This window comes from Gadus morhua, chromosome 12, assembly GCF_902167405.1.
Source record: "Gadus morhua chromosome 12, gadMor3.0, whole genome shotgun sequence".
NCBI classification, from domain to species: Eukaryota; Metazoa; Chordata; class Actinopteri; order Gadiformes; family Gadidae; genus Gadus; species Gadus morhua.
Genome location: NC_044059.1, coordinates 12,479,004 through 12,504,988, shown reverse-complemented (window position 1 = coordinate 12,504,988; position 25,985 = coordinate 12,479,004). Strand labels below are relative to the sequence as shown.

Here is a 25,985-nt window from a genome sequence, read left to right as displayed (position 1 = left end):
TCACACCCCACCACCTATCCCCACTGCACCCCTACAGCCCCACCCCATCCCCCGGCCCCCCGTCTCTCGTTACGCTGAAGTTTCCGCCGCCCGCCGTGGTCCCCGTCTCCAGCGGAGCGTCCATGTGTCCAGCGCCACACAAAGCTCCGCGGGGGGCCGGCGGAGAGCCGCCTCGCCGCCCGTCTTTCGTTACCTCTCTGTTCCCCTCCGCCACCCCCTCGTCCACCACCTGCCCGTCCCACGTCCCGCCCCCCCTCCCCCGTCCCACGGCGGCCGCTCGGCAGCTGCTCCCTGCTCGGGTGTCTCTTTCCTGGCTCGGGCGGCGGCGCTGACTCCTGGTGGCCTGGCGCTGCCTCCAGGTGATCACAGAGCAGGGGGACAGGAGGGAGAGGGAGAGGAGGGCGCTGGAGGGTGTCAGAGACTGGAGGGAGAGGAGAGCCAGCCAGTCTGTGGTCCCTAACCTGAGAGCCGGACGGATGCAGAGAGCCTGGGACTGACTCGGTCAGCTGGGCACTAAGAGGGACACGCCTTACCTACCTTCTAGGCCAGAGGCACCTCGCCTGCGTGCTAAGTCAGTGACAGCTAGCCTAGGAGCTGATCCAAAGGGTACTAGCCTAGGAGCTAATCCAGAGGGCGCTAGCCTAGGAGCTAATCCAGAGGGCGCTAGCCTAGGAGCTAATCCAGAGGGCGCTAGCCTAGGAGCTGATCCAAAGGGCGCTAGCATAGGAGCTAATCCAAAGGGCGCTAGCCTAGGAGCTAATCCAGAGGGCGCTAGCCTAGGAGCTAATCCAGAGGCAGCTAGCCTACCTGCTAAACCAGAGGCAGGGAGCCTGCATGCTGGTGTTGCGCGGCCCGTCCCGCGATGGTGCTGCACCGGGCCATCCACGCGGCGCGCGTCGGTGACCTGGCGGCGCTCAGGGAGCTGGCCGCCGCGGACCACCTGACCCCCGCCATCAGCGACGCCCAGGGGGCGGGGCTGGCGCACCACGCCGCGCGCTGCGGCCGCCTGGACTGCCTGCGCTTCCTGGTGACGGAGATGGGGCTGGCGGCGGACGAGCGGGCGCTGAACCGCGCCACGCCCGCCCACGACGCCGCCGCCACCGGGCACGTCAGGGAGCTGCAGTGGCTGGTGGAGCAGGGGGGCTGCGATCTGGAGGTGAGGAGTACTGTCTAACCCCGAGCTGCTGCTTAACGACTCTACTGTCTAACCCCTACCTGCTCCTTAATGACCTGTCTCTGTACTGTCTAACCCTGAGCTGCTGCTTAACGACTCTACTGTCTAACCCCTACCTGTCTCTGTACTGTCTAACCCCTACCTGCTCCTTAATGACCTGTCTCTGTACAGTCTAACCCCTACCTGCTCCTTAATGACCTGTCTCTGTACTGTCTAACCCCGAGCTGCTGCTTAACGACTCTACTGTCTAACCCCTACCTGCTCCTTAACGACCTGTCTCTGTCCTGTCTAACCCCTACCTGCTCCTTAATGACCTGTCTCTGTACTGTCTGACCCCTACCTGCTCCTTAATGACCTGTCTCTGTACTGTCTAACCCCTACCTGCTCCTTAATGACCTGTCTCTGTAAAGTCTAACCCCTACCTGCTCCTTAATGACCTGTCTCTGTACTGTCTTACCCCTACCTGCTCCTTAATGACCTGTCTCTGTACTGTCTAACCCCTACCTGCTCCTTAATGACCTGTCTCTGTACCGTCTAACCCCTAGCTGCTCCTTAATGACCTGTCGCTCTACTATCTAACCCCTACCTGCTCCTTAATGACCTGTCTCTGTACTGTCTAACCCCTACCTGCTCCTTAATGACCTGTCTCTGGACTGTCTAACCCCTACCTGCTCCTTAATGACTTGTCTCTGTACTGTCTAACCCCTACCTGCTCCTTAATGACCTGTCTCTGTACTGTCTAACCCCTACCTGCTCCTTAATGACCTGTCTCTGTACTGTCTAACCCCTGCCTGCTCCTTAATGACCTGTCCTGTCTAACCCCTACCTGCTCCTTAATGACCTGTCTCTGTACTGTCTAACCCCTGCCCGCTCCTTAATGACCTGTCTCTGTACTGTCTAACCCCTACCTGCTCCTTAATGACCTGTCTCTACTTTCTAACCCCTACCTGCTCCTTAATGACCTGTCTCTACTGTCTAACCCCTACCTGCTCCTTAATGACCTGTCTCTGTACTGTCTAACCCCTACCTGCTCCTTAATGACCTGTCTCTGTACTGTCTAACCCCTACCTGCTCCTTAATGACCTGTCTCTGTACTGTCTAACCCCTACCTGCTCCTTAATGACCTGTCTCTGTACTGTCTAGCCCCTACCTGCTCCTTAATGACCTGTCTCTCTACTGTCTAACCCCTACCTGCTCCTTAATGACCTGTCTCTGTACTGTCTAACCCCTGCCTGCTCTTAATGACCTGTCTCTGTACTGTCTAGCCCCTACCTGCTCCTTAATGACCTGTCTCTGTACTGTCTAACCCCTACCTGCTCCTTAATGACCTGTCTCTCTACTGTCTAACCCCTACCTGCTCCTTAATGACCTGTCTCTGTACTGTCTAACCCCTGCTTGCTCTTAATGACCTGTCTCTGTACTGTCTAACCCCTACCTGCTCCTTAATGACCTGTCTCTGTACTGTCTAACCCCTACCTGCTCCTTAATGACATGTCTCTGTACTGTCTAACCCCTACCTGCTCCTTAATGACCTGTCTCTGTACTGTCTAACCCCTACCTGCTCCTTAATGACCTGTCTCTGTACTGTCTAACCCCTACCTGTTCCTTAATGACCTGTCTCTGTAATGTCTAACCCCTACCTGCTCCTTAATGACCTGTCTCTGTACTGTCTAACCCCTACCTGTTCCTTAACGACCTGTCTCTGTACTGTCTAACCCCTACCTGCTCCTTAATGACCTGTCTCTGTTCTGTCTAACCCCTACCTGCTCCTTAATGACCTGTCTCTGTACTGTCTAACCCCTACCTGCTCCTTAATGACCTGTCTCTGTACTGTCTAACCCCTACCTGCTCCTTAATGACCTGTCTCTGTACTGTCTAACCCCTACCTGCTCCTTAACGACCTGTCTCTGTACTGTCTAACCCCTACCATGTGGCCTCGTCCCCCCCAGGCCCAGGACGCGTCGGGGGCCACGGCGCTGCACCTGGCCGTGCGGTTCGGCTGCCTGGCGGTGGTGGAGTGGCTGTTGGCGGCGGGGGGGCGTCTCAGCGTCCTGGAGACCAACTGTGGGGCGGTGGCCGCCCACTACGCCGCCGCCAAGGGGGACCTGGCCTGCCTGGAGCTGCTGCTGCGCCACTCCCCGGGGTGAGGCCCCGGCTCCAGGGCGGGGTGGGGGGGTCTGGAGGCTCACGGGACGAGGCAGGGAACACTGTTAGAGCGGCAGGTAGGCAGGCTCCAGAGGGGTGAAGAGAGAGGGAGAAAACGGACGAAACCACGATCCTTCTCTGCTCCCTCCCTCCCTCCCTCCCTCCCTCCCTCCCTCCCTCACTCACTCACTCACTCACTCACTCACTCACTCACTCACTCACTCACTCACTCACTCACTCACTCACTCTCACTCTCTCCCCCCCTCCTCTCTCTCTCCCTCCCTCCCTCCCTCCCTCCATAACTCCCTCCCTCCATAACTCCCTCCCTCACTCCCTCCCTCCCTCACTTACTCACTCACTCCCTCACTCACTCACTCTCTCCCCCCTCCTCTCTCTCTCCCTCCCTCCCTCCCTCCCTCCCTCCCTCCCTCCCTCCCTCCATAACTCCCTCCTCCATAACTCCCTCCCTCACTTACTCACTCACTCACTCTCTCTCCCCCCCCTCCTCTCTCTCTCCCTCCCTTACTCACTCTCTCACTCATTCCCTCCCTCCCTCTCCCCTTCCCCCTCCCTCTCTCCCTCCCTCTCTCCTCTTTACTCCCTCCCTCCCTCCCTCTCCCCTTCCCTCTCCCCCTCCCTCCCTCCCTCTCTCCCTCCCTCTCTCTTCTTTACTCCCTCCCTCCCTCCCTCTCCCCCTCCCCCTCCCTCCCTCCCTCCCTCTCCCCTTCCCCCTCCCCCTCCCTCCCTCCCTCTCTCCCCTTCCCCCTCCCCCTCCCTCTCTCCCTCCCTCTCCCCTCCCCCTCCCTCTCTCCCTCCCTCTCCCCCTCCCCCTCCCTCCCTCCCTCCCTCCCTCCCTCTCTCCTCTCTACTCTCTCCCTCCCTCTCTCCCTCCCTCCCTCCCTCTCTCCTCTCTACTCTCTCCCTCCCTCTCTCCCTCCCTCTCCCCTCCCCCTCCCTCCCTCCCTCTCCCCTTCCCCCTCCCCCTCCCTCTCTCCCTCCCTCTCCCCCTCCCCCTCCCCCTCCCTCTCTCCCTCCCTCTCCCCTTCCCCTCTCTCCCTCCCTCCCTCCCTCCCTCTCTCCTCTCTCTCTCTCCCTCCCTCCTACCCTCCCTACCCCAAATCTCTGATGTGTTTTGACTCTAGGGTGCAGTAACAGTTTTAATGAATTCCACCCAACGTGAGCTTGGTGAATTCTTGAGGGGGATTAAGACCAAACGTTAGGTGGTAGGCGGTGAGTCTGCAGCCTCGGGTGAGTTATCAACTTGATCCTTGTGTAAACACGACAGGTACAGCCTCGTAAACCCCTCGGATCACTGACACGCCCCGCGTCCCCAGTGACATGGAACAAGACAGACACTCCACCTACATACACCCCTCGTTAACTCAGATACCGCTCGTTAACTGATATACTGCTCGTTAACCGACATACCGCTCCTTAGCTGACACATAGCTCGTTAACAATGTTATTCAGACATTGTCTGATCCTCTCTTATTTATTGGATTTGATGCTACCACCTTAACCAGTAGCAGAAAGACGTTTCTGAAAATGTTAATTTGGGTTGCTTTTTTGCTATATATTCATTTAGCAAACGCTTTTAACCATAGAGACGTACAGTAAGTTCAGATACATATCATTAAGGAGCAGGTAGGGGTTAGACAGTACAGAGACAGGTCATTAAGGAGCAGGTAGGGGTAGACAGTACAGAGACAGGTCATTAAGGAGCAGGTAGGGGTTAGACAGTACAGAGACAGGTCATTAAGGAGCAGGTAGGGGTTAGACAGTACAGAGACAGGTCATTAAGGAGCAGGTAGGGGTCAGACAGTACAGAGACAGGTCATTAAGGAGCAGCTAGGGGTTAGACAGTACAGAGAGAGGTCATTAAGGAGCAGGTAGGGGTCAGACAGTACAGAGACAGGTCATTAAGGAGCAGGTAGGGGTTAGACAGTACAGAGAAAGTCATTAAGGAGCAGGTAGGGTTAGACAGTACAGAGACAGGTCATTAAGGAGCAGGTAGGGGTCAGACAGTACAGAGACAGGTCATTAAGGAGCAGGTAGGGGGTAGACAGTACAGAGACAGGTCATTAAGGAGCAGGTAGGGGTAGACAGTACAGAGAGAGGTCATTAAGGAGCAGGTAGGGGTCAGACAGTACAGAGACAGGTCATTAAGGAGCAGGTAGGGGGTAGACAGTACAGAGACAGGTCATTAAGGAGCAGGTAGGGGTTAGACAGTACAGAGACAGGTCATCAAGGAGCAGGTAGGGGTTAGACAGTACAGAGAGAGGTCATTAAGGAGCAGGTAGGGGTCAGACAGTACAGAGACAGGTCATTAAGGAGCAGGTAGGGGTAGACAGTACAGAGACAGGTCATTAAGGAGCAGGTAGGGGTTAGACAGTACAGAGAGGTCCAGAAGGAGCAGGTAGGGGTTAGACAGTACAGAGACAGGTCATTAAGGAGCAGGTAGGGGTAGACAGTACAGAGACAGGTCATTAAGGAGCAGGTAGGGTTAGACAGTACAGAGAGGTCCAGAAGGAGCAGGTAGGGGTTAGACAGTACAGAGACAGGTCGTTAAGGACTACAGGTTAGACTGCTGACATTGGGCATCAAACCCAGGACATTTTGGCTGGGAGCCAACCACACTAGCCATAGACTCTCCGGCTGGTAACTGGTATATCGTGTGGTGAGGCGGGGGTCCATGTATGTGTAAGGGTACGTTGTTCACGCTGGGAGAACACTGAAACCGCCATGCCGATCCTCCTATAGCCCCAGCGCGATGTTCTCCAAATTGGCTTCAGCGGGACGGGCACTCAGAGATGATTGAGCTCCATTGTTGGCTCAGGAAGTCCGTGTATTGTGTGAAACGCAACCCTCCCTATGGGACGATCTCCTCTCCCCTCTCCAACCTCCCCCTCCCCTCCCCCCTCTCCCCTCTACCCTCTCCCCCTCCCCCATCTCCTCTCCCCTCTCCAACCTCCCCCCTCTCCCCCTTCTCCTCCCCTCTCCCCTCTCCCCCCTCCTCTCCCCTCTCCAACCTCCCCCTCCCCTCCCCTCCCCCCTCTCCCCTCTACCCTCTCCCCCTCCCCCATCTCCTCTCCCCTCTCCAACCTCCCCCCTCTCCCCCTTCTCCTCCCCCCCCACTCCCCTCTCCAACCTCCCCCTCTCCCCTTCCTCCTCCCCTCTCCAACCTCCCCTCTCCCCCTCTCCCCTCTCCCCCTCTCCCCTCTCCCCCCTCCCTCTCCCCTCTCCTCCCTCCCTCTCCCCCCCCCCCTCCCTCCCCCCCCCCCCCCCCCCCCCCTCTCCCCCCTCTCCCCCCCCCCCCCTTCCTCTCCCCCTCTCCCCCCTCCCCCCTCCCCCTCCCCCTCCCCTCCCCCTCTCCCCCCCCCCCCCTCCCTCTCCCCTCTCCCCCCTCCCCACTCCCCTCCCCCTCTCCCTTCCACCTGAGCCTCCCTGGGGATTAGCCATGTCCCAGCGCTGCGTCCCGCCCTCTCGGGTCGGTCCCGGCGCACCGTACCCGGGCTCCGGGGCGCTGGGGTCACCACGTCACAGGTGGCATCATGCCTGGCTGAATAATGCATGGCCGGGCGCCGCCGGGATCCCTGACATGCGGGCCGACCGTACGTAAAGGAATACCGGGCCCCTCGCCGCCCGGGGCCGGGGTCAGCCGCTCTGCCACACATCCATTATTCACCGCCGCTAAACGGCAGAGTCATATCCAGTGTGGTCAGCTGCGTTTCCACTCGGCCCGTCAAAGGCGGGTCTCAGAGGGACCTTATGGGATGAACGGAAAATATAAAACTGTAGACTTTGATGCAGACATCAATGAAGACAGACAAGAATGGGAATGAACACGTGGTCTGGATTTATCTATCTGTCTGTGTGTCTGTTGCACATCTATTATGCTCTCTCCCTCACTGCATCTCTTCCTCGGACTTTCTCCATCTATCTTTTCTATGCGTATCGTTTTAAATGAGCCCTCTGATTTCTCTCTCTCTCTCTCTCTCTCTCTCTCTCTCTCTCTCTCTCTCTCTCTCTCTCCCCCTCCAGGTGTGTGAACCTCCAGACCCGGCTGGGGCCACGCCCCTCTACCTGGCGTGCCAGGAGGGTCACCTGCCCGTGGTGGAGTACCTGGTGCGGGTGGGCGGGGCCAGCACTCACCTGAGGGCCCACGACGGCATGAGCGTCCTGCACGCCGCCACGCACACAGGACACCACACGCTGGTCGTCTGGCTGGTCCGTCCCTTCAAACACACACAGCTTTATTTGCAACGCACAACACGGCAACGACTACTACACAAAGCAGATCATACACACAACATATTGAGGGATGACATCGGTGGATGCATCCAAAGTGTCATGAGTGAAGATATTCTTATCAAGGGTTGGAATTAAACCCTTAACCCTGGCAGAGTTAAGGCCTTGCTCTACCAGTTAAGCCAGACCGGGAATCAAACCCCTTAGCCTAGCATTGTGAGTGCCTTGCATAGCAAGGCACTCACAATGCTCAAGTTAAGCCCCACAGGACCTCAATGTTTCAAATGTTCCTTTTCTGAAGCATATCGAATTGCGTATCCACACATAACGAATAAATACATAAGACATTAAATAACAATCAATAGATTAATAAAGTCTTCATCTGAGATGAACCTGAGTGAAGACCCCAGCGTGTGCGTCCCCTAACCCCCCCCCAGGCCACCTTCACCGACCTCAGCCTGTGCTGCCAGGACCGGGAGGGGGCGACCGCGCTGCACTTCGCCGCCAGCAGGGGGCACCGTCGCCTGCTGGAGACGCTGCTCCACCTGGGGTCAAAGGTCACCCGGGACTACTGGGGCGGCACGCCGCTCCACGACGCCGCGGAGAACGGAGAGCTGGAGGTCGGGGCACACGCACGAAGAATGAGGAGGAGGATGATAATGATGTTGATGGTGAAGATGATTAGTGGAGGATGAGGATGATAATGAATGAATGAGGATGATAATAGCACATGGATGGTGCTGATGATGATGATGATCTTGACTATGATGAGGATGATGATGATAACACATGGATGGTGGTGAAGATGATGATGATGATGATGATGATGATGATAATATCCACTATGATGAGGATGAAGATGAAAATAAATGGATGATGGCGATGATAATTTGGACTATGATGCTTGCGTTATGTACTAAGATGAGGGTGATGAAGGTGTCTCTCCCCCAGTGCTGTAAGGTGCTCCTGGCCGGCCTGGCCGACAGCTCTGAGCAGGACATCGATGGCTTCACCGCAGCGGACCTGGCCGAGTACAACGGGCATTATGACTGCGCTCGCTACCTCCGCAACGTCCAGGCCAACGTAAGACCGCCCCACGGCCAGAGTAGTGTTCTCTGTCTGACCTGTCATCCTTCATCTGGAAGGCCTCTCATCTACCCTTCATCTAGAGTAGTGTTCTCTGTCTGACCTGTCATCCTTCATCTAGAAGGCCTCTCATCTACCCTTCATCTAGAGTAGTGTTTGATCACTCATCTAAAGCAACATGGTGCGTTTGAGAGCTATGTCGATAAAGGGCAGGTTGGGGCCCGGGGACATTTGCTCCAGGATGCGTACAGGTAGAGTTACTCTCTCAGCTGTTTCTCATAGAGTACACGACATCCAAAGTGGATTATTTCCTTGTCGGCCCGTTGACTATTAAAACAGCTAGTTTGTTGGGATTACGATGGAAATGTCTAAATTCTGCTTTCTCCTTAATGACCTGTCTCTGTACTGTCCAACCTCGACCTTCTCCTTAATGACCTGTCTCTGTACTGTCTAACCCCTACCTGCTCCTTAATGACCTGTCTCTGTACTGTCTAACCCCTACCTGCTCCTTAATGACCTATATCTGTACTGTCTAACCCCTACCTGCTCCTTAATGACCTGTCTCTGTACTGTCTAACCCCTACCTGCTCCTTAACGACCTGTCTCTGTACTGTCTAACCCCTACCTGCTCCTTAATGACCTGACTCTGTACTGTCTAACCCCTACCTGCTCCTTAACGACCTGTCTCTGTACTGTCTAACCCCTACCTGCTCCTTAACGACCTGTCTCTGTACTGTCTAACCCCTACCTGCTCCTTAATGACCTCTCTCTGTACTGTCTAACCCCTACCTGCTCCTTAATGACCTGTCTCTACTGTCTAGCCCCTACCTGTTCCTTAATGACCGGTCTCTGTACTGTCTAACCCCTACCTGCTCCTTAATGACCTGTCTCTGTACTGTCTAACCCCTACCTTCTCCTTAATGACCTGTCTCTGTACTGTCTAACCCCTACCTGCTCCTTAATGACCTGTCTCTGTACTGTCTAACCCCTACCTGCTCCTTAATGACCTGTCTCTGTACTGTCTACCCCCTACCTGCTCCTTAATGACCTGTCTCTGTACTGTCTAACCCCTACCTGCTCCTTAATGACCTGTCTCTGTACTGTCTAACCCCCTACCTGCTCCTTAAGGACCTGTCTCTGTACTGTCTTACCCCTGCCTGCTCCTTAATGACCTGTCTCTGTACCGTCTAACCCCTACCTGCTCCTTAATGACCTGTCTCTGTACTGTCTAACCCCTACCTGCTCCTTAATGACCTGTCTCTGTACTGTCCAACCCCCTACCTGCTCCTTAAGGACCTGTCTCTGTACTGTCTAACCCCTGCCTGCTCCTTAATGACCTGTCTCTGTACCGTCTAACCCCTACCTGCTCCTTAATGACCTGTCTCTGTACTGTCTAACCCTACCTGCTCCTTAATGACCTGTCTCTGTACTGTCTAACCCCTACCTGCTCCTTAATGAACTGTCTCTGTACTGTCTAACCCCTATCTGCTCCTTAATGACCTGTCTCTGTACTGTCTAACCCCTACCTGCTCCTTAATGACCTGTCTCTGTACTGTCTACCCCCTACCTGCTCCTTAATGACCTGTCTCTGTACTGTCTAACACCTACCTGCTCCTTAATGACCTGTCTCTGTACTGTCTAACCCCCTACCTGCTCCTTAAGGACCTGTCTCTGTACTGTCTAACCCCTGCCTGCTCCTTAATGACCTGTCTCTGTGGTCACCGTCGGCCACTTCACAATAAGAGCGTCTCTAAGGGGCTGAATAGCGTCTCCCTGAGTGCCTCTCGTGTGTGAGAGGCTGCTGAAGAGGCTGGCGGTGGTTAATAGGGCGTTACGGGCTGTAGTTAGCGTCTCTGGCGTGTCTCCTCGCTAGAGGACAGATAAGCTCCTTTGTCCCGCGCCGCACGCCTCTACTCGCTGCCCCGTTTAGTGTTTCCGTGTCGTCAGAGCGTCTGCTGCGGGCGCGCCACGCTGGACAGGGAGCCCGCGAGGAGGTAAATACGGGACGTATGTGAATGTAGACCTGCTGAATGTATACGCGTGGTGTCTGTGATAGCCTGTCGCCTGTGTTTATGTATACGTTTGGCAGAAGCGCCTTCAACCAGAAGGACTCACAGGTAAGGCGGTATGATTAATTCAGACAGGTGTTTCCGACCCTCTCTTTGATGCGTTTAAAGTTCTGTATAAATCACCCTCCTCTTAGACATAGGAAGGAGTTTAATCTGTGGCTGTGTTGGGCAACTTTTGAGTTTTGAAAGCGCGAAAGAAGGATGGTGGTGTGGTCCAATCATCCACGCTGTGGTGAGATAACATCAGCCCAGCGAGGTGGGGGAGTCGGAGGGGAGATAACGCTCTGTCCCCTCGCTGGAAAACACCGGGCCCCTCACACTCAGTTAGCATGCAGCGCCATGCCGCCAAGCTAGCCAATAGGAACCATGAATAAGAGACTAGAGAGGAGGAGGAGGAGGAGGTGGAGGAAGAGGACTAGGAGTTGCAGAGGGAGGAGGAGGAGGAAGAGCAGGAGGAGGAGGAGGTGGAGGAGAAGGAGCAGGAAGAAGAGGAGGAGGAAGAGCAGGAGGAGGAGGAGGAGGTGGAAGAGTAGGAGGAGGAGGAAGAGTAGGAGTTGCAGAGGGAAGAGGAGGTGGAGTAGGATGAGTTGGAGTAGTTGGAAATGGAGGAGGAGGAGGAGGAGGAGGGGGAGTAAGACGAGGAGCAGTCGTCCTGTCCCCTCATAACACCTGTCCTCAGCCACTAGAAGGCGAGGAGACGAGGAGCTAGTGACGGTGTCTCTTCTGAATTACCCCGCGACAACAATGGGAGGCTAATTAGCACGGGGCTGTAGCGGCCGCGCCAGGCCCGCCGCCGCGCTGCGCTGCCAGGCCGCAACAGGCCTATCGGTTACCCTCTCCACCGGGCTCGGGTGCGCAGGCCTGGGGCTACAAGGCCTGTTATGAGATCCAGCAGCTTCTGTTACACCGTTTTCACCGTTCTGGTGCCTGGAACCGGCAACCCTATCCCTCCCTCCCCCTCCTCCCCCCTCCCTCCTCTCTCGCTCCCCCCGCCCGGGAGCAGGATGTCATCAGGCATCACACACTTTATTGTGTGTGCGTGTTGGCAGTTGAGGTTGGTGTGTGTGTGTGTGTGTGTAGGGGGTTGAGGTGTGTGTGTGTGCGTGCATGCATGCATTCGTGAGTTTTCTTCTGCCCCTGTGCTCCTGTGTGTGACTGGGTGTTTGTTTGTGTGTGCGTGTGTGTTTGTGCATTCATGTGCGTGCATGCGTGCGTGCGTGCGTGTGTGTGTGTGTGTGTGTGTGTGGTTATTCCGCCAGCACTTGGACGGCCTCCTGCTTGTCACTTGTCGTTGCTCAGCGTCATGTTGTCCAGAGTACCAACAGGATACTCTTTCTTGGCAAAGTGTGTTTAGAATCGCTCCTCAAAATAGGCTCAGGATCCATGCTCTTTAAAACAAGAGAGGGCTCATAATGCGCACACGGATACGGTTTCAAGATTTATTTCATCATAAGATTAAAACTAAATATAATTCGGCTACGCTGCAGTACTTTCTGCTCGTGCACCCACCTTTCCTGTGTGGGAATATTAAATTCCAATCTTTTATGATTTCCTGAAATAATCATTAAGGTTACATTTTCTTGGAGCCCATGAAAAGGGCGTTTGTCACCTCCAGAGTCTGACGTAGAGCCGGTACTGAACCCAGGGGGGACGGGATGTGACCCAGAGGGACTCGACGCACCGTGATCCACCCCTGTCAGCAGCTGGGTCGGTCTGGGGGGTGCGTTATACGAGGGCAGCGGAAACCGACGAGTTGGGATGTTTTGATTGGTCGACTGCACGCATTAGCCTTCCGGCGCGACCGGGCCCGCGGACGTCAGCCCGGTGGTTTATGATCGGCAGAGGAAGTCACGCTGATTACGTTTGGATGAGGAGGCGCGTGAACTTAATGCTTTCTAAATGATTCTTGGCGCAGCGCAGTGGCTACGTGCGGACGCTCCTAGGAGGTGGAAATGACCTCAGAGCAAACAAAACACAAAGCTGTGAAAAAGCCGAATGTGTTTTATGTTCTTGGCACACCGGGCTGAGTAGGTGTACACGATGTTACGACCGTGAACGTGTTGTAAGGTCCTCTCAGGGAGCCGTTGTGTTCCTCAGGTTTTTAGGCCTCAGGTCCAACACTGTCCTGACCAGAAACGACACGCATCCATTTAGAGTTACAGGGCTTGAGTACGTAAGATATCACACACATTGTTACATTATTCATTAGGTTATTAGCGATTTTAAAAATATTTAACACACTGCAGACTTTTAAATCATCACAAATTATCTCATTATTTAATCAACGCATGTATACAGCCTCATAGAAAAGCATTATTTGGTAAATACGTATTGAAACAGAGGAAGGGCGCCAAATAATCATCTATAAACGAATTATCAATAGCGCCAATTATGTTGGTCACCAATCTCAGGATTATGTTTGAAACCCCAGGCCGTGTTCCGGGCACACGTATTCCTGGCCTGCCTACGAGTCGGGAACCAAGAGGTAAAACAGAATGTATATTTCTGTACATCTAAATTCTTTACCCACATCGCTGAATAGATTAATATAATATGGTATAGTTCTGTGGAAACGCTCTCATTGAGTGATTTTTATTATTTCGTGATCCAACGTTAACGGCGTGTTCCTTGCGTCTCGGGCTCTGAGAATCAGCGTGGTTTGTTCAACCAACACCGCTGGTCATGTTAATTACATTGTGCCCGTGTTTTGCAGCGGTTGTACACCGCTCTGTCACTCAACAGGTCACTTCTTAAGTGTCCGTCTGACCGTGTCGTTTCCCGGCAGCGGCGGAGGGGGTGTGTCTCCCTGTTGGGTTTACTTATTACAAGGTCGCCATCCCCCCCCCCCCCCCTCACTCCACTCCACCAAACAGCTGCAACCAGATCAACTAAATGCTTGCTCCTCGTTTTTATGTTTTTTTGTTGTTGGCTTCTTAAGAGCTCTTCCAGAGAAGTGTTGGACGCACTTTTCCAGGAGTTTTCCGGTTTATGCAGAGTACGCTCGATATTTGTGTTTGTTTTTTTTAGTTTGCCTGTGAGTGCAGGGAGTCTGGAAGAGAAAAGAGGATTTATTACTTTTGTAAAAATACAAGGTACTTGTAGATAGCAAGGTACCTGTAGTGATCCACAAGGAACCTGTAGTGATCCACAAGGTACCTGTAGTGATCCACAAGGAACCTGTAGTGATCCACAAGGAACCTGTAGTGATCCACAAGGAACCTGTAGTGATCCACAAGGAACCTGTGGTGATCCACAAGGTACCTGTGGTGATCCACAAGGTACCTGTGGTGATCCACAAGGTACCTGCGGTGATCCACAAGGTACCTGCGGTGATCCACAAGGTACCTGCGGTGATCCACAAGGTACCTGCGGTGATCCACAAGGTACCTGCGGTGATCCACAAGGTACCTGGTGATCCACAAGGTACCTGTGTGATCCACAAGGTACCTGTGGTGATCCACAAGGTACCTGTGGTGATCCACAAGGTACCTGCGGTGATCCACAAGGTACCTGTAGTGATCCACAAGGTACCTGCGGTGATCCACAAGGTACCTGTAGTGATCCACAAGGTACCTGTAGGTACTTGGAAATAACAAGGTACATGAAGTTATCCACACAGTTCTTGTAGGTACTTGTAGTAATGCTACAAGGTCTCGGCTTGTCCCTGTACTTCCCACCACCAGTAAAAGCCACACATTGACACTTAGACATTTCGTCATTTTACTTATCTTTTGTAGATATATTCTTATGGGCTTTGTTGTGCCCTTAAGGACAGGACAGGTAAGACGGGCAGGAGGGAGGCTGAGGAAGAGTGGAGGGAAGGACATGATCCATAGGACCACAGGTCGGAGTGGAACCTGTGTCGCTGCAGGGATACTGCTGACATGAAGCCGCCCTATCAGGTTCTTTCGTCGGAAGCCACTTCTAAGAAAAGGCTGAGAACAAGCCTAGTTAAAACACAACTGGAGAGAGAGCAGAGTAGCCATAGGAATCGTATAACTAGACTGTTATAGTAGTATAGTAATACAAAGTAGGATTTTATTAATTGATTGTATCTATGTTGATTAACTATAACGACCATTCCTTCATGTGTCTCAATAAAGATTGTGGAGAGGCAAGGAGATAACAAAGACACTTTGTAGAGACGTATCTAGAAGTATCTAGAATTTACAGGAAGCCCCCTCCCCCTAGATCTCCCTCGAAAGCCACGCCCCCAAAACACCGGACTAGCTAGCCTATCAGCGGCCTTCAGCATCCAAAGATAACGGACTTGATATATTTTTTGTTTCAGCATTCGATTTATTAATTGAAGTCCGGATGAAAAGAGAATTCAAACAAATATGACCAAAAAGGCTTCTTAAATAAATATATGTATTGTATGTTGTACGTCTTTGCAGTTAAATATAGTACATAGCATCGTGTAGCATCTTATCCTAGTTAACTTTGTTGCATAGGAGGAATAGGTTAACCTAGCGATTGTTAGTGCTTGGCACTTGATTCTATGAACATCCTTAGGCCTACTGTACCTACAGCGATATATTCTTGTTTCTCTTTTCTTCTGACAAATAATTAATTAATTAGATATTTTATCTGTATGCTAAATGTACTGATTGTAAGTCGCGTTGGATATAAGCGTTGCTAAATGCAAGTGTAAATAGCCTACCCTCGCCCTAATGACACTTAGCGGTCCTTTACGTTGGAGCTGACAGGACCGAACGGTTCAAGCTGGGGTTGAGGGATTGAGTAAGCGATAGTGTCATCAGCCTAGATACCACATAACACTCAGGGCCAGGAAACTTCTTTAGAATTTCGGTTCATCTCAGGTGACTTCGGGCTAGGGCGATGGAAGGAAAGGCTGATTGCTCTCGGAAACTTTAAATAAGGTTTGTTGTTGTTTTGGATGAGGCGCTGGCCGGGGTCATCTGACACTGTGGTCGTGGTCACGCTTTATTACAACGCCCAAACACCCGCTGCCAAACACACGGCTGCTAATGAGACCGCGATACCAGAGGCCTGCACGACAACACACCTCTGTGATTAATACACACTTCACCACACGACCCTTCCTCTGTGATTAATACACACTTCACCACACAACACTTCCTCTGTGATTAATACACACTTCACCACACAACAATTCCTCTGTGATTAATACACACTTCACAACACAGACTCTGTGATTAATACACACTTCAACACACAACACAGACTCTGTGATTAATACACACTTCACCACACAACACAGACTCTGTGATTAATACACACTTCAACACACAACAATTCCTCTGTGATTAATACACACTTCACAACACAACACAGACTCTGTGATTAATACACACTTCACCACACAACACAGACTCTGTGATTAATACACACTTCACCACACAACACAGACTCTGATTAATACACACTTCAACACACAACACTTCCTCTGTGATTAAGACACACTTCAACAGAACACATCCTCTGAGATGAATACACACAATCGATTCTCTGTGGTTTAATACCAACTTCACCTGACAGTAGATGCTCTGTCTCATTAAACCTTGGCTGTGTTTACAGTTGATCCAGGCTTACTTATACTCGTCTGATAAATAGAGGAAGATGATGAGTTGATATATGTGCACACTCCTTTACCACAATACCAAGTCTGTGCCTTTAATCTGATATCTGAGGAGATGTTGAATGATGCAAAGTTTGAATCTCAGAATCATGAATCACTGATCTAATTGGTTATGACCTGAAGCGGATCAATCCCCGATCCATACTTTCCTGCATACTAAGTCGTATCCACGACACTAACTGTTATGTCCCCAGCGCACTGCACGGACATCCGATCAATACCCCACCGTACTCCGTCCCTAATCCGTGCGGAGGGGCTCTGGTCCCCACACCATTGTGCTGATGATGGATGGTGCCAGCGCGCGCTCCTCTTACAGCCCATCTCCGGTGCTCCTGGGTTCAGTGGGAACAGTGGAAACAGCGGGGGAGGGCTGGATAAAGTGTCGTCCAGCTGCCCTGACATCCGGCGATCCCGCTGCCACAAGGCGCTCCACTGAGTCCGTGCATTAGGGACATTACGCCACCCTATCCCCGCCCGTTAATTATTGACACCCACTCCCGGCGCCCGGTTATTGGTTATTGCCCGATAGCCCTTGGCGGCGACACAGAGATCGTGTCGTAGGGGGAGGCGAGGGTGTCGCTGATCTGCAGGTGCTCTCTCTCGACCGGGTGGCGGAGCGAGCAAGGTACAGGGCGAGAGGAGGGGGGAGTGTTTGGGGGTCGGTTTGGTCGCGGCGCGACGGAGAGATTCTACCGGCGAGGTCGAAGGGCGAGCGAGCGTTTGAGGGTGAGTTTTATTGTCTTTGTTGTTTACTTTGTTAAAAAAAGTTAACTGGTTGTTAGAAAGATAAAATAATCAGTTTGTATTTGTAGGCAGATAAGATAAAGATAGATGCTATCTTTATCTTATCTTATCTTATCTTAGATAGATGGACTTCAGGTTAATTCCTCGTCTTGAGTTATAAGGGCAGTATTCTCCATTCCCTGAGGTCCATTTCTCCCATTAGGGAATTGAAAGTGGTTTTTGCTCTGTATGTGTATCAGGGTCAGGAAAAGGAGATTGATATACAGTGTGGATTTAATATAGAACATGTAGTGAGTACATGATGATAAATGTACCTTAACTAGAAAAAGGAAAAAATATTATTCAATTACTTTTTATGCCGTTCCTTCTACAATATTGATGTTTAACATTAGGTTTGGCTTGGTTGTGAGTTGGCTTAGTCTGTATGTGTGTATGTGTGTGTCTATCTGTATATGTGTGCATTTGTGTATGTGTGTGTCTGTCTGTGTGAGAGTGTGCGTGTGTGTGCATTTGTATATGTGAGTGTGTGCTTGTGTGTGTGTGTATGTTTGTGTGTGTGTGTGTGTGTGTGAGTGTGTGTGTGTTTGTGTGTGTGTGTGTTGGTACTCAGCCTAAAACCATTCGTCTCCAGCCGGACGTGGGGAACGGACCCAGAGACACTGAGGTGTGAGAGGACGTGTATTTACAGTGAGGCGTTGCTGTGTATATACGTGTGTAATGTACCCTCACTACGGGTGCATTCCTGCATGCAATTCATCATCAGAAATAGACGTTATTATTCATACAGAGGAGGGGTTCGAACACTTCACATCTCTGGGCCCTGCAGCAAAAGACTCAAGGTTCACTTGTTCAGAGTTCATCTAGAATCTGCTTAGACCCCCCCTTACCCCCCCTCTTACTTACTGATTGTATGTTGTACGTCCTGGGACTTAAAAATAGTACTTGGCATTGTATAGCATCTTATCCTAGCGGTCTGTGTCGTATATGGGGAATGGGTTAACCTAGTGATAGTTTGTGCTTGGCACTTGGTTCTATGAACATCCTTACTGTACCGACAGAGACAAATGTGCTTATTTTAAGTGATCTTCGATAAAAGCGATTCAGTGGATTTCTGACCGTTCTGATGTACGCGCACACCAGTCTTTATGTTTTCTGAAAGGTGTCCATAAAGGATTGTCGACGTCTGTTGACGTCATACGACGGAGCTGGGGGGTTGGGCGGGGTCTCTATCACCGTAGCAACAGAGATGGTGGTGCTGATGAAAACCAAATGTGGTGGCTGGCTCCTGGGTGTGATGTAGCAGGGTGGAGGAGTGAACAGGGTGGAGGAGTGAACAGGGTGGAGGAGTGAACAGGGTGGAGGAGCGATAGCAGGGTGGAGGAGTGAACAGGGTGGAGGAGTGATAACAGGGTGGAGGAGTGAACAGGGTGGAGAAGTGAACAGGGTGGAGAAGTGAACAGGGTGGAGGAGCTGCTTCCGAGAAGGGTCCCCTTGAGGGGCAGAAGGACCCCCGCCCTTTCCCAGTCGAACACTCATCTGCTGCAGGAAGGGTTGTTGCTGCTGGGAAGCCTGCTCCTCCCTCACCAGCTCCTCCACCACCAGCTCCTCCACCACCAGCTCCTCCACCACCAGCTCCTCCACCACCAGCTCCTCCCTCACCAGCTCCTCCACCACCAGCTCCTCCACCACCTGCTCCTCCACCACCAGCTCCTCCACCACTTCTCCTTCTCTTCCTCCTCCGGCACCTCCTCTTTCTCCAGCATCTCCTCCTCCACCTCCTGATCCAGCACACCTCCTGCTGCTCCACCACCACCACCTCCTCCTTCCCCTCCACTACTCATCATGCTCAACTACCTACTCCACCATCTCAACCTCCTCCTCCACCACCACCTCCTACTTCTCCCCCTCGTCCACCTCCTTCTCAACTCCTACTCCTCCTCCTTCTCGACCGCCTACTGAACTCCTCCTCCTGCTCCTCCTCCTGCTCCTCCTCCGTGCGCTCGTGCACGATCAAAGTTCTGCATGACAGGAAGTGCAGAGGCCCGCACCACTGATGTGTGAGTGTGTCGTTAGATCTGGATTTGATCTTCCCAGTCAGGACACCGTCTCAGTAGAGAGGAGGAGGAGGGGGGAAAGAGTTGGATGGGGAGGAGGAGGAGGAATTGTGTTGAATGAGAAGGAGGGGTTGGAGGAATAGCAGGAGATGAAGAAGGAAGAGGAGGAGGAGATGGAGGTGGATGAGGAGAAGGGGTCGAGGAGGAAGAGGAGGAGGAGATGGAGGAAGAGAAGGAGGAGATGGTGGTGGATGAGGAGAAGGGGTCGAGGAGTAGGAGGAGACGAAGTAGGAAGAGGAGGAGGTGGAGGAGGTGATGATGATGATGATGATGATGAGCATGTGTTATGCTCCACATCCTCGACCTGGAGATAATGACGGTGACGTGAGATGCAGCACAACATGTCCTTTTTTATCACCTATCATCGCCGTTTTAATGTCGTGTAAACGTTCGATGTTGGCGAACTCTTTTCTTTGCATCCCATCGGTCCTTTGATCATGTTGCATCGTCCTCAGAGAGAATTGTGCCGGGTAGCTTTATCAGGTGTAGCCACATGTTTGTGTCTAGTGTGAGTGTGGAGCATTATGAACTGTACATACCGTACCCTTAGACACCTCTCTGCCACTCCTATCTACCCCGGATGACTTGTCTATGAGCGTCTTATATATATATATGCGTCTTCTTGATGAACAGTAAACAGTATGGTAATTGGACTGATTTATGTTGTAACCTATTCATGCACACATTCACACACAGACGGGGGGGTCGACCATGCAAGGCGACAGGCAGCTGGTCTGGAGCAGTGAGGGTGAGGCGTCTCGCTCAGGGACACCTCGATACTCTGGGCCAAGTTTTTCAAAAGTAATTCAGTGGGATTTCGGATCACGGATCGGATCAAATCTTGAAATGTTTTTTTTAAAGCAAAAGAGGGATTCCGAACTAAGATCAGATCATGTAATCCGATCTTACATTTGATCTGGATCAAACCTGCCTGCCCTTTGGGTTTTTCAAAATTTAGATCCAAAAACAGGATTACCCTGATCCCATTGGAAGGGTGGATTCAGTTGGTTATCCTGAAGTGGGTATTTGGATCACAGTGAAAAACATATCATAAAAGTGTCATAAAAGTAAGATGGATCAGGTGATCCTGGATAGCAAAACATTGGATTTCCAAATCCGGGTCAATTTGATCCAGATGAGATTTTTTTAAAAACTGGGCCCTGGGATCAAACCAGCGACCTTCCAGTTACCAGCCAACCCGCTCTACGTCCTGAGCCACATGGCACCCCTGTACACCGCTCACAGACAGAGGGTGTGACGGTGTAAATGTCTGTGCCTCCAGCTAGTGTAGTCAACAAACCCATCCAGGACATCACTTCAGACCAAGAGGAAGAGGAGGAGGAGGAGGAGAGGAGGAGGGGACGGACACGCCCACAGCGTCCAGGCAGCCAATCAGAGGAGACTACTACCGCGGCCTGAGCGACCCATGCATTGAGATCCACAGCACTGACACACAGATGGAGAGGTTAAAGGTCAGTATCTCTTGAAACTAAATCTTAAAGCTTATCCTTTGACTCCCTACTTTACCATGTGGGATTACTAAACAACAGATCCATCTTGTGTTTAAATCCACCCACATATGTATCTTTGGGATTCAGAACTGTTTTATTTCAATTTAATTCTTTGATTTATTGTGCTTTTGACTGTTTGTCCACACCAGGAACCAGAGAACCTTGAGCCCCCCCAGGCTAAGTACCCGGGCCCCCCTCCTGCCCCGCCCCTCCCCCTGGCCCCGCCCCCACCCTGTGGCCCCGCCCACCCGGAAAGACCACTGCCTCCAGGATGGAGAAGGTCCACATCGCCACGTCTGGTGAGAATGTGACCTTTCTCTGTACTGTCTAACCCCTACCTGCTCCTTAACTGTCTCTGTACTGTCTAACCCCTACCTGCTCCTTAATGTCTGTACTGTCTAACCCCTACCTGCTCCTTAATGACCTGTCTCTGTACTGTCTAACCCCTACTGCTCCTTAATGACCTTTCTCTGTACTGTCTAACCCCTCCTGCTCCTTAATGACCTGTCTCTGTACTGTCTAACCCCTACCTGCTCCTTAATGACCTGTCTCTGTACTGTCTAACCCCTACCTGCTCCTTAATGACCTGTCTCTGTACTGTCTAACCCCTACCTGCTCCTTAATGACCTGTCTCTGTACTGTCTAACCCCTACCTGCTCCTTAATGACCTGTCTCTGTACTGTCTAACCCCTACCTGCTCCTCAATGACCTGTTCTGTACTGTCTAACCCCTACCTGCTCCTTAATGACCTGTCTCTGTACTGTCTAACCCCTACCTGCTCCTTAATGACCTGTCTCTGTACTGTCTAACCCCTACCTGCTCCTTAATGACCTGTCTCTGTACTGTCTAACCCCTAGTCCTGAAGGGGTTCACGCGGGGCCGGCTCTCCGCCCCGGCGGCCCCAGACCAGGAGCAGAGTGAGTCTGCGGCCCCCCGTCTGGGGGCCAACCTGGGCAACATGAAGTCCATCACGGCCGTGAAGCAGTCCGGCCTGCAGTCCGGGGTCTTCACCGGACAGGGGGTGAGCTGACAGTGGGGCAGGGGGGGGGTGATCCGATCTAGCATCTCCCAACCTAAGTAACCTTAGCAACCCCAACTTTGTGCACATACAACCCACAATAAGTGTGTAAGCTGTGTGAGGGGAGAGGCTACGCAGAGTCTAGGTGAGCTCTGAACAAGTGAGCCTTTAGCCGTTCGCGGAGCTGGTGAGCGTCTCTGCGGTCCCGTACATACACGTCCCGGGGAGGCAGTCGGTAAACAAGGGGTGTTTAGCCTCCAGCGTTTCTAAATAATAAATGTCCACAGATGTCCTATCTATAGCTTATGAGTCCGAAACATTCTGAGTGAGGTCACGACCCCAAAGTGTACAATTAGTACACCCTGGGGTCGGGTCTGGTTGATAGTCATGTCTGGTACTGTTGCCGTACACCCAGTACTTCCAGTGCACCCAGTACACTCAGTACTCCCAGTACACCCAGTACTTCCAGTACTTCCAGTACACCCAATGCTTCCAGCACTTCCAGTACACCCAGTACACCCAGTACTTCCAGTACACCCAGTACACTCAGTACTCCCAGTACACCCAGTACTTCCAGTACACCAAGTACTCCCAGTACACCTAGTCACCATGACTCCCCCCTTCCAGAGCAGATGGTGGTGCTCCCGACGGAGGAGGCCAACCTGTCGGACATCGACTACCTGGTGCCCACCCACGACGAGAGGGGCGGCCCATCGCGGAGTGGAAGCGACAGGTGATGGTGAGACAGCTGCAGGCCCGGCTGCTGGACGAGGAGGACCAGAGGAGGAGGGTGAGCGGGGGACACACCTGTCTGACACACACCTGTCTACACACCTGTCTGACACACCCCTGTCTGACACATACCGGTCTACACACACCTGTCTGTCACACACCTGTCTGTCACACACCTGTCTGACACATACCTGTCTGACACATGCCGGTCTACAGACCTGTCTGTCTGACGAACCTGTCTACACACCTGTCTGACACACACCTGTCTGACACATACCGGTCTACACACCTGTCTGTCTGACACACCTGTCTACACACCTCTCTGACACACACCTGTCTACACACCAGTCTGACACACACCTGTCTGACACATACCGGTCTACACACTTGTCTGTCTGACACACCTGTCTACACACCTCTCTGACACACACCTGTCTACACACCAGTCTGACACACACCTGTCTGACACATACCGGTCTACACACGTGTCTGACACACACCTGTCTATACACCTGTCTGACACACACCTGTCTACACACCTGTCTGACACATACCGGTCTACACACACCTGTCTGTCTGACACACCTGTTTGACACACCTGCCTACATACCTGTCTGCACACCTGTCTGACACACCCACCCGTCTACACACACACACAAACCCGTAAACTCACCTGTAGACACAACTCTCTACACACGCACCCATCTACACACCTGTATATATACCTGTCTACACACACCTGGCTACACACACCCGCCATCATACATGTACATATACCTGTCTAAACACACCTGGCTACACACACCTGTCTACACCCACCCGTCTTCATACCTTTCTACACACCTGTCTACATTCTTGTCTACATACACCTGTCTCCACCCACCTTTGTAGCAAGGGAACATGTGTACTAATCCAACCAGTGGTTGGCCACTGTTTAACCTACTTTGATAGCACCCTAGCGGGTGGAGCCGCCGAACAGAGCGGGCTCTGAAGACACACCACCTCTCCACATGCGAACGTCAGCCCCTGTAGCGCCTCAGAATCCCTGACCCCCGTCGTCATCCCCCCCCCTGCAGGAGAACGGCAGCAGCCGCTACGCCAAGGTGAGCTGGCGCTACTCCCCGGCCCACAACGCCATCCTGGGCCCGTTCGGCGAGCTGCTGACGGAGGCCGACCTGGTGTACCTGGAGCGGCAGATCGCCAACGTGGCGCTGCAGAAGAACTGCGAGGGCTACGAGCTGGAGCTGGCGCGGCTGGCCGAGGAGCTGCGCCACATCCTGCCGGCGCCCATCGTCAACATCACCGTCAACACGCAGTTCCGCCACTTCCACAGCAAGGTGCCGCTGCCGCTGTGGTGCGGCCGCATCTCGGGCATCGTGCAGAGCATGTCGCTGCTGCTCAGCAACCTGACGGACCAGCCCTACTGCAAGATGCCCAACACGGCGCTGGTGTCGGTGTTCTCTCCGAGGCGCCAGAGCGGGCCACCGGCGCCCGCGGCCGGCGGGAGATGATCGAGGACGAGATCCACCAGTTCGGCGTCTCCGTCGGGAGGCTCAAGTCGAACTTCGAGAGCCAGAGCGCGGCGCCGGGCGACGAGAACGACGCCGTTGACGACGACGAGGAGGCCGTCGCGACGACCAAGTCGGTCACGTTCAGCCTCCCCGCGGCCGACCCCGCCGCCGCGGAGCCGCTGCTGGCTCCGCCCCCACCGCTCAAGGTGCGGGACGGCGCGGTCACCGCGGAGACGGACCACAACAGCGACTCGGGCATCGACTACGACGAGGCGACGCCGGACGTGATGGAGACCACCAGCCTGAGGAAGGAGCGCATCGTGGTCCTCTTCCTCGGCCACTGGAAGAAGTCGGCGTACTCCGTCACACTGAAGAGCCGCGACGCCGCCGAGAGGAAGCTGAACGGCGGGGCGGGGGGGCGAGGTCGCGGAGGAGTCGGCCGAAGGTCACGGGGTCACGGCGGAGATCACCCAGAAGACGATGATGGACAGCTCGCTGGGACACTTCTTCAAGCAGCGCGGCGCCGTCAACAAGATGCTGGGCAACTGGAGGAGCATGATCTCCAGCGTGCCGTCCAGGCAGATACGCAGGTGGGCGGGGCACCGGGGGACGCTGTGAGCCGATTGGTCGGTCGTATGAATGGACCTTCGTTCATAGAAGCGGTTGGTCAATCAATATCCAAATTAGACGCTTTAATATGTTATCTATGAATCTCAGACAGGAAAGTGAGCAGAAATACACAGCCATAAATTAAAAAAATATACTGCTGTCATTTTGACAGCAACTTTTGCAGAAATAACTGAGGAGTGACTTTGTGCTTTAGTTCTGATTCAAAGGATCCTCTTTAGAAAGCTGTATTGTATTCTGTCCTGTGAATCTCTGTAACACTGCTCTCTCCTCTGGTACTGTGGAGAAGCCCGACTTCACTGTAGTTACTGTAACACTGCATCCTACAGTGTTACTACTGTACTCTATGACACAGTTTTACTACTACCTCTAACATCGCTCGGTGCGTCCCAGAACCGGCTCTAACTGGTCCCCCCCCCCCCCCCCCCCCCCCCCCCCAGGCTGCACCGGCAGCAGGCGCTGTACTCCCCGGAGCAGTTCCTGCCGCGCGTGGAGGGCGTGGCGGTGGACTACGACAGCCTCACCCTGGACCTCTTCATGCTGGGCTACTTCCACATCCTGGAGCAGGAGCTTCCCGCCGACGAGCGGAAGATGCGCCACCTGCTGTGCTTTGAGGTGTTCGACCACCTGGGCTCCTTCACCTGGGAGACGGTGCGGGACTTCCACAAGGCCGTCATCACCGACATCCAGGGGGGCGGCCCGAGTGGAAGGACGGCTTCGACGACGTCAAGACCCGCTTCTTCGGGAGCGCGGCGGTGCCCGTGGAGACGCCGGCGCCGGCGGAAGCGGCGGTGGAGAAGCGGGTCCTCCCCGAGGTGCGGCAGGTGCCTCGGGTCATCGTACAGACCCCCACGCCCGACGAGGGGGTGCTGAACGGGGCACGGACATCTCGTCCTTCTCCAACGAGGAGATCTGTAAATACATCGACCGCAGCTTCGCCTTCTGGAAGGAGAAGGAGGCGGAGATCTTTTACTTTGAGTAGGGAAACTTTTGTGGTTTGGTGGTGGCGACTTTTTTTGTATGTTTTTTGTATTTATTTATTTACAGAAACAACGACGCTCTTTACAAGAACGTCCCAACAAAAAAAAAGACGATACTGTGCTTTTGTCCTGAGTGAGTTTTTTGAGATTGTCTTTTTTTTGTCATTGCGGAGCAACTCCATGTTTACAAAAATAAACGCTCACAAAACACGTCCGACGTCCATAACTGCTTATCCCCGTACCCCTCGTTCCCGCCGTTGAACCCCTCCCCTCGCGCCCAGAGGCGTCAACACCCCTGACATGTAGCGGTGACTTCACGCCGGCGGACGGGGTGTAATGAGCTTCAGAACACGCCAGACCCCCCCCCCCCCCCAGGGCGGCCCTGCGTCTGTCCCTTTAACAG

General features: G+C 53.2%; 1 protein-coding gene across 1 annotated transcript; it reads left to right on the top strand.

Moving 5' to 3' along the window:
* Positions 1-205: 205 nt before the first annotated feature.
* Positions 206-25,864, top strand: espnla (espin like a). Its single transcript, XM_030372919.1, is given in 20 exon segments — positions 206-1,156; positions 3,124-3,317; positions 7,361-7,377; positions 7,380-7,546; positions 8,005-8,187; positions 8,519-8,650; positions 10,601-10,647; positions 10,743-10,770; positions 13,875-14,291; positions 20,490-20,675; positions 20,864-21,008; positions 21,572-21,735; positions 22,362-22,437; positions 22,440-22,522; positions 23,541-23,924; positions 23,927-24,388; positions 24,390-24,565; positions 25,043-25,299; positions 25,302-25,472; positions 25,475-25,864. Coding segments are annotated over 20 exon segments (3,693 nt in total). The 5' UTR covers positions 206-862; the 3' UTR covers positions 25,585-25,864.
* Positions 25,865-25,985: the final 121 nt, after the last annotated feature.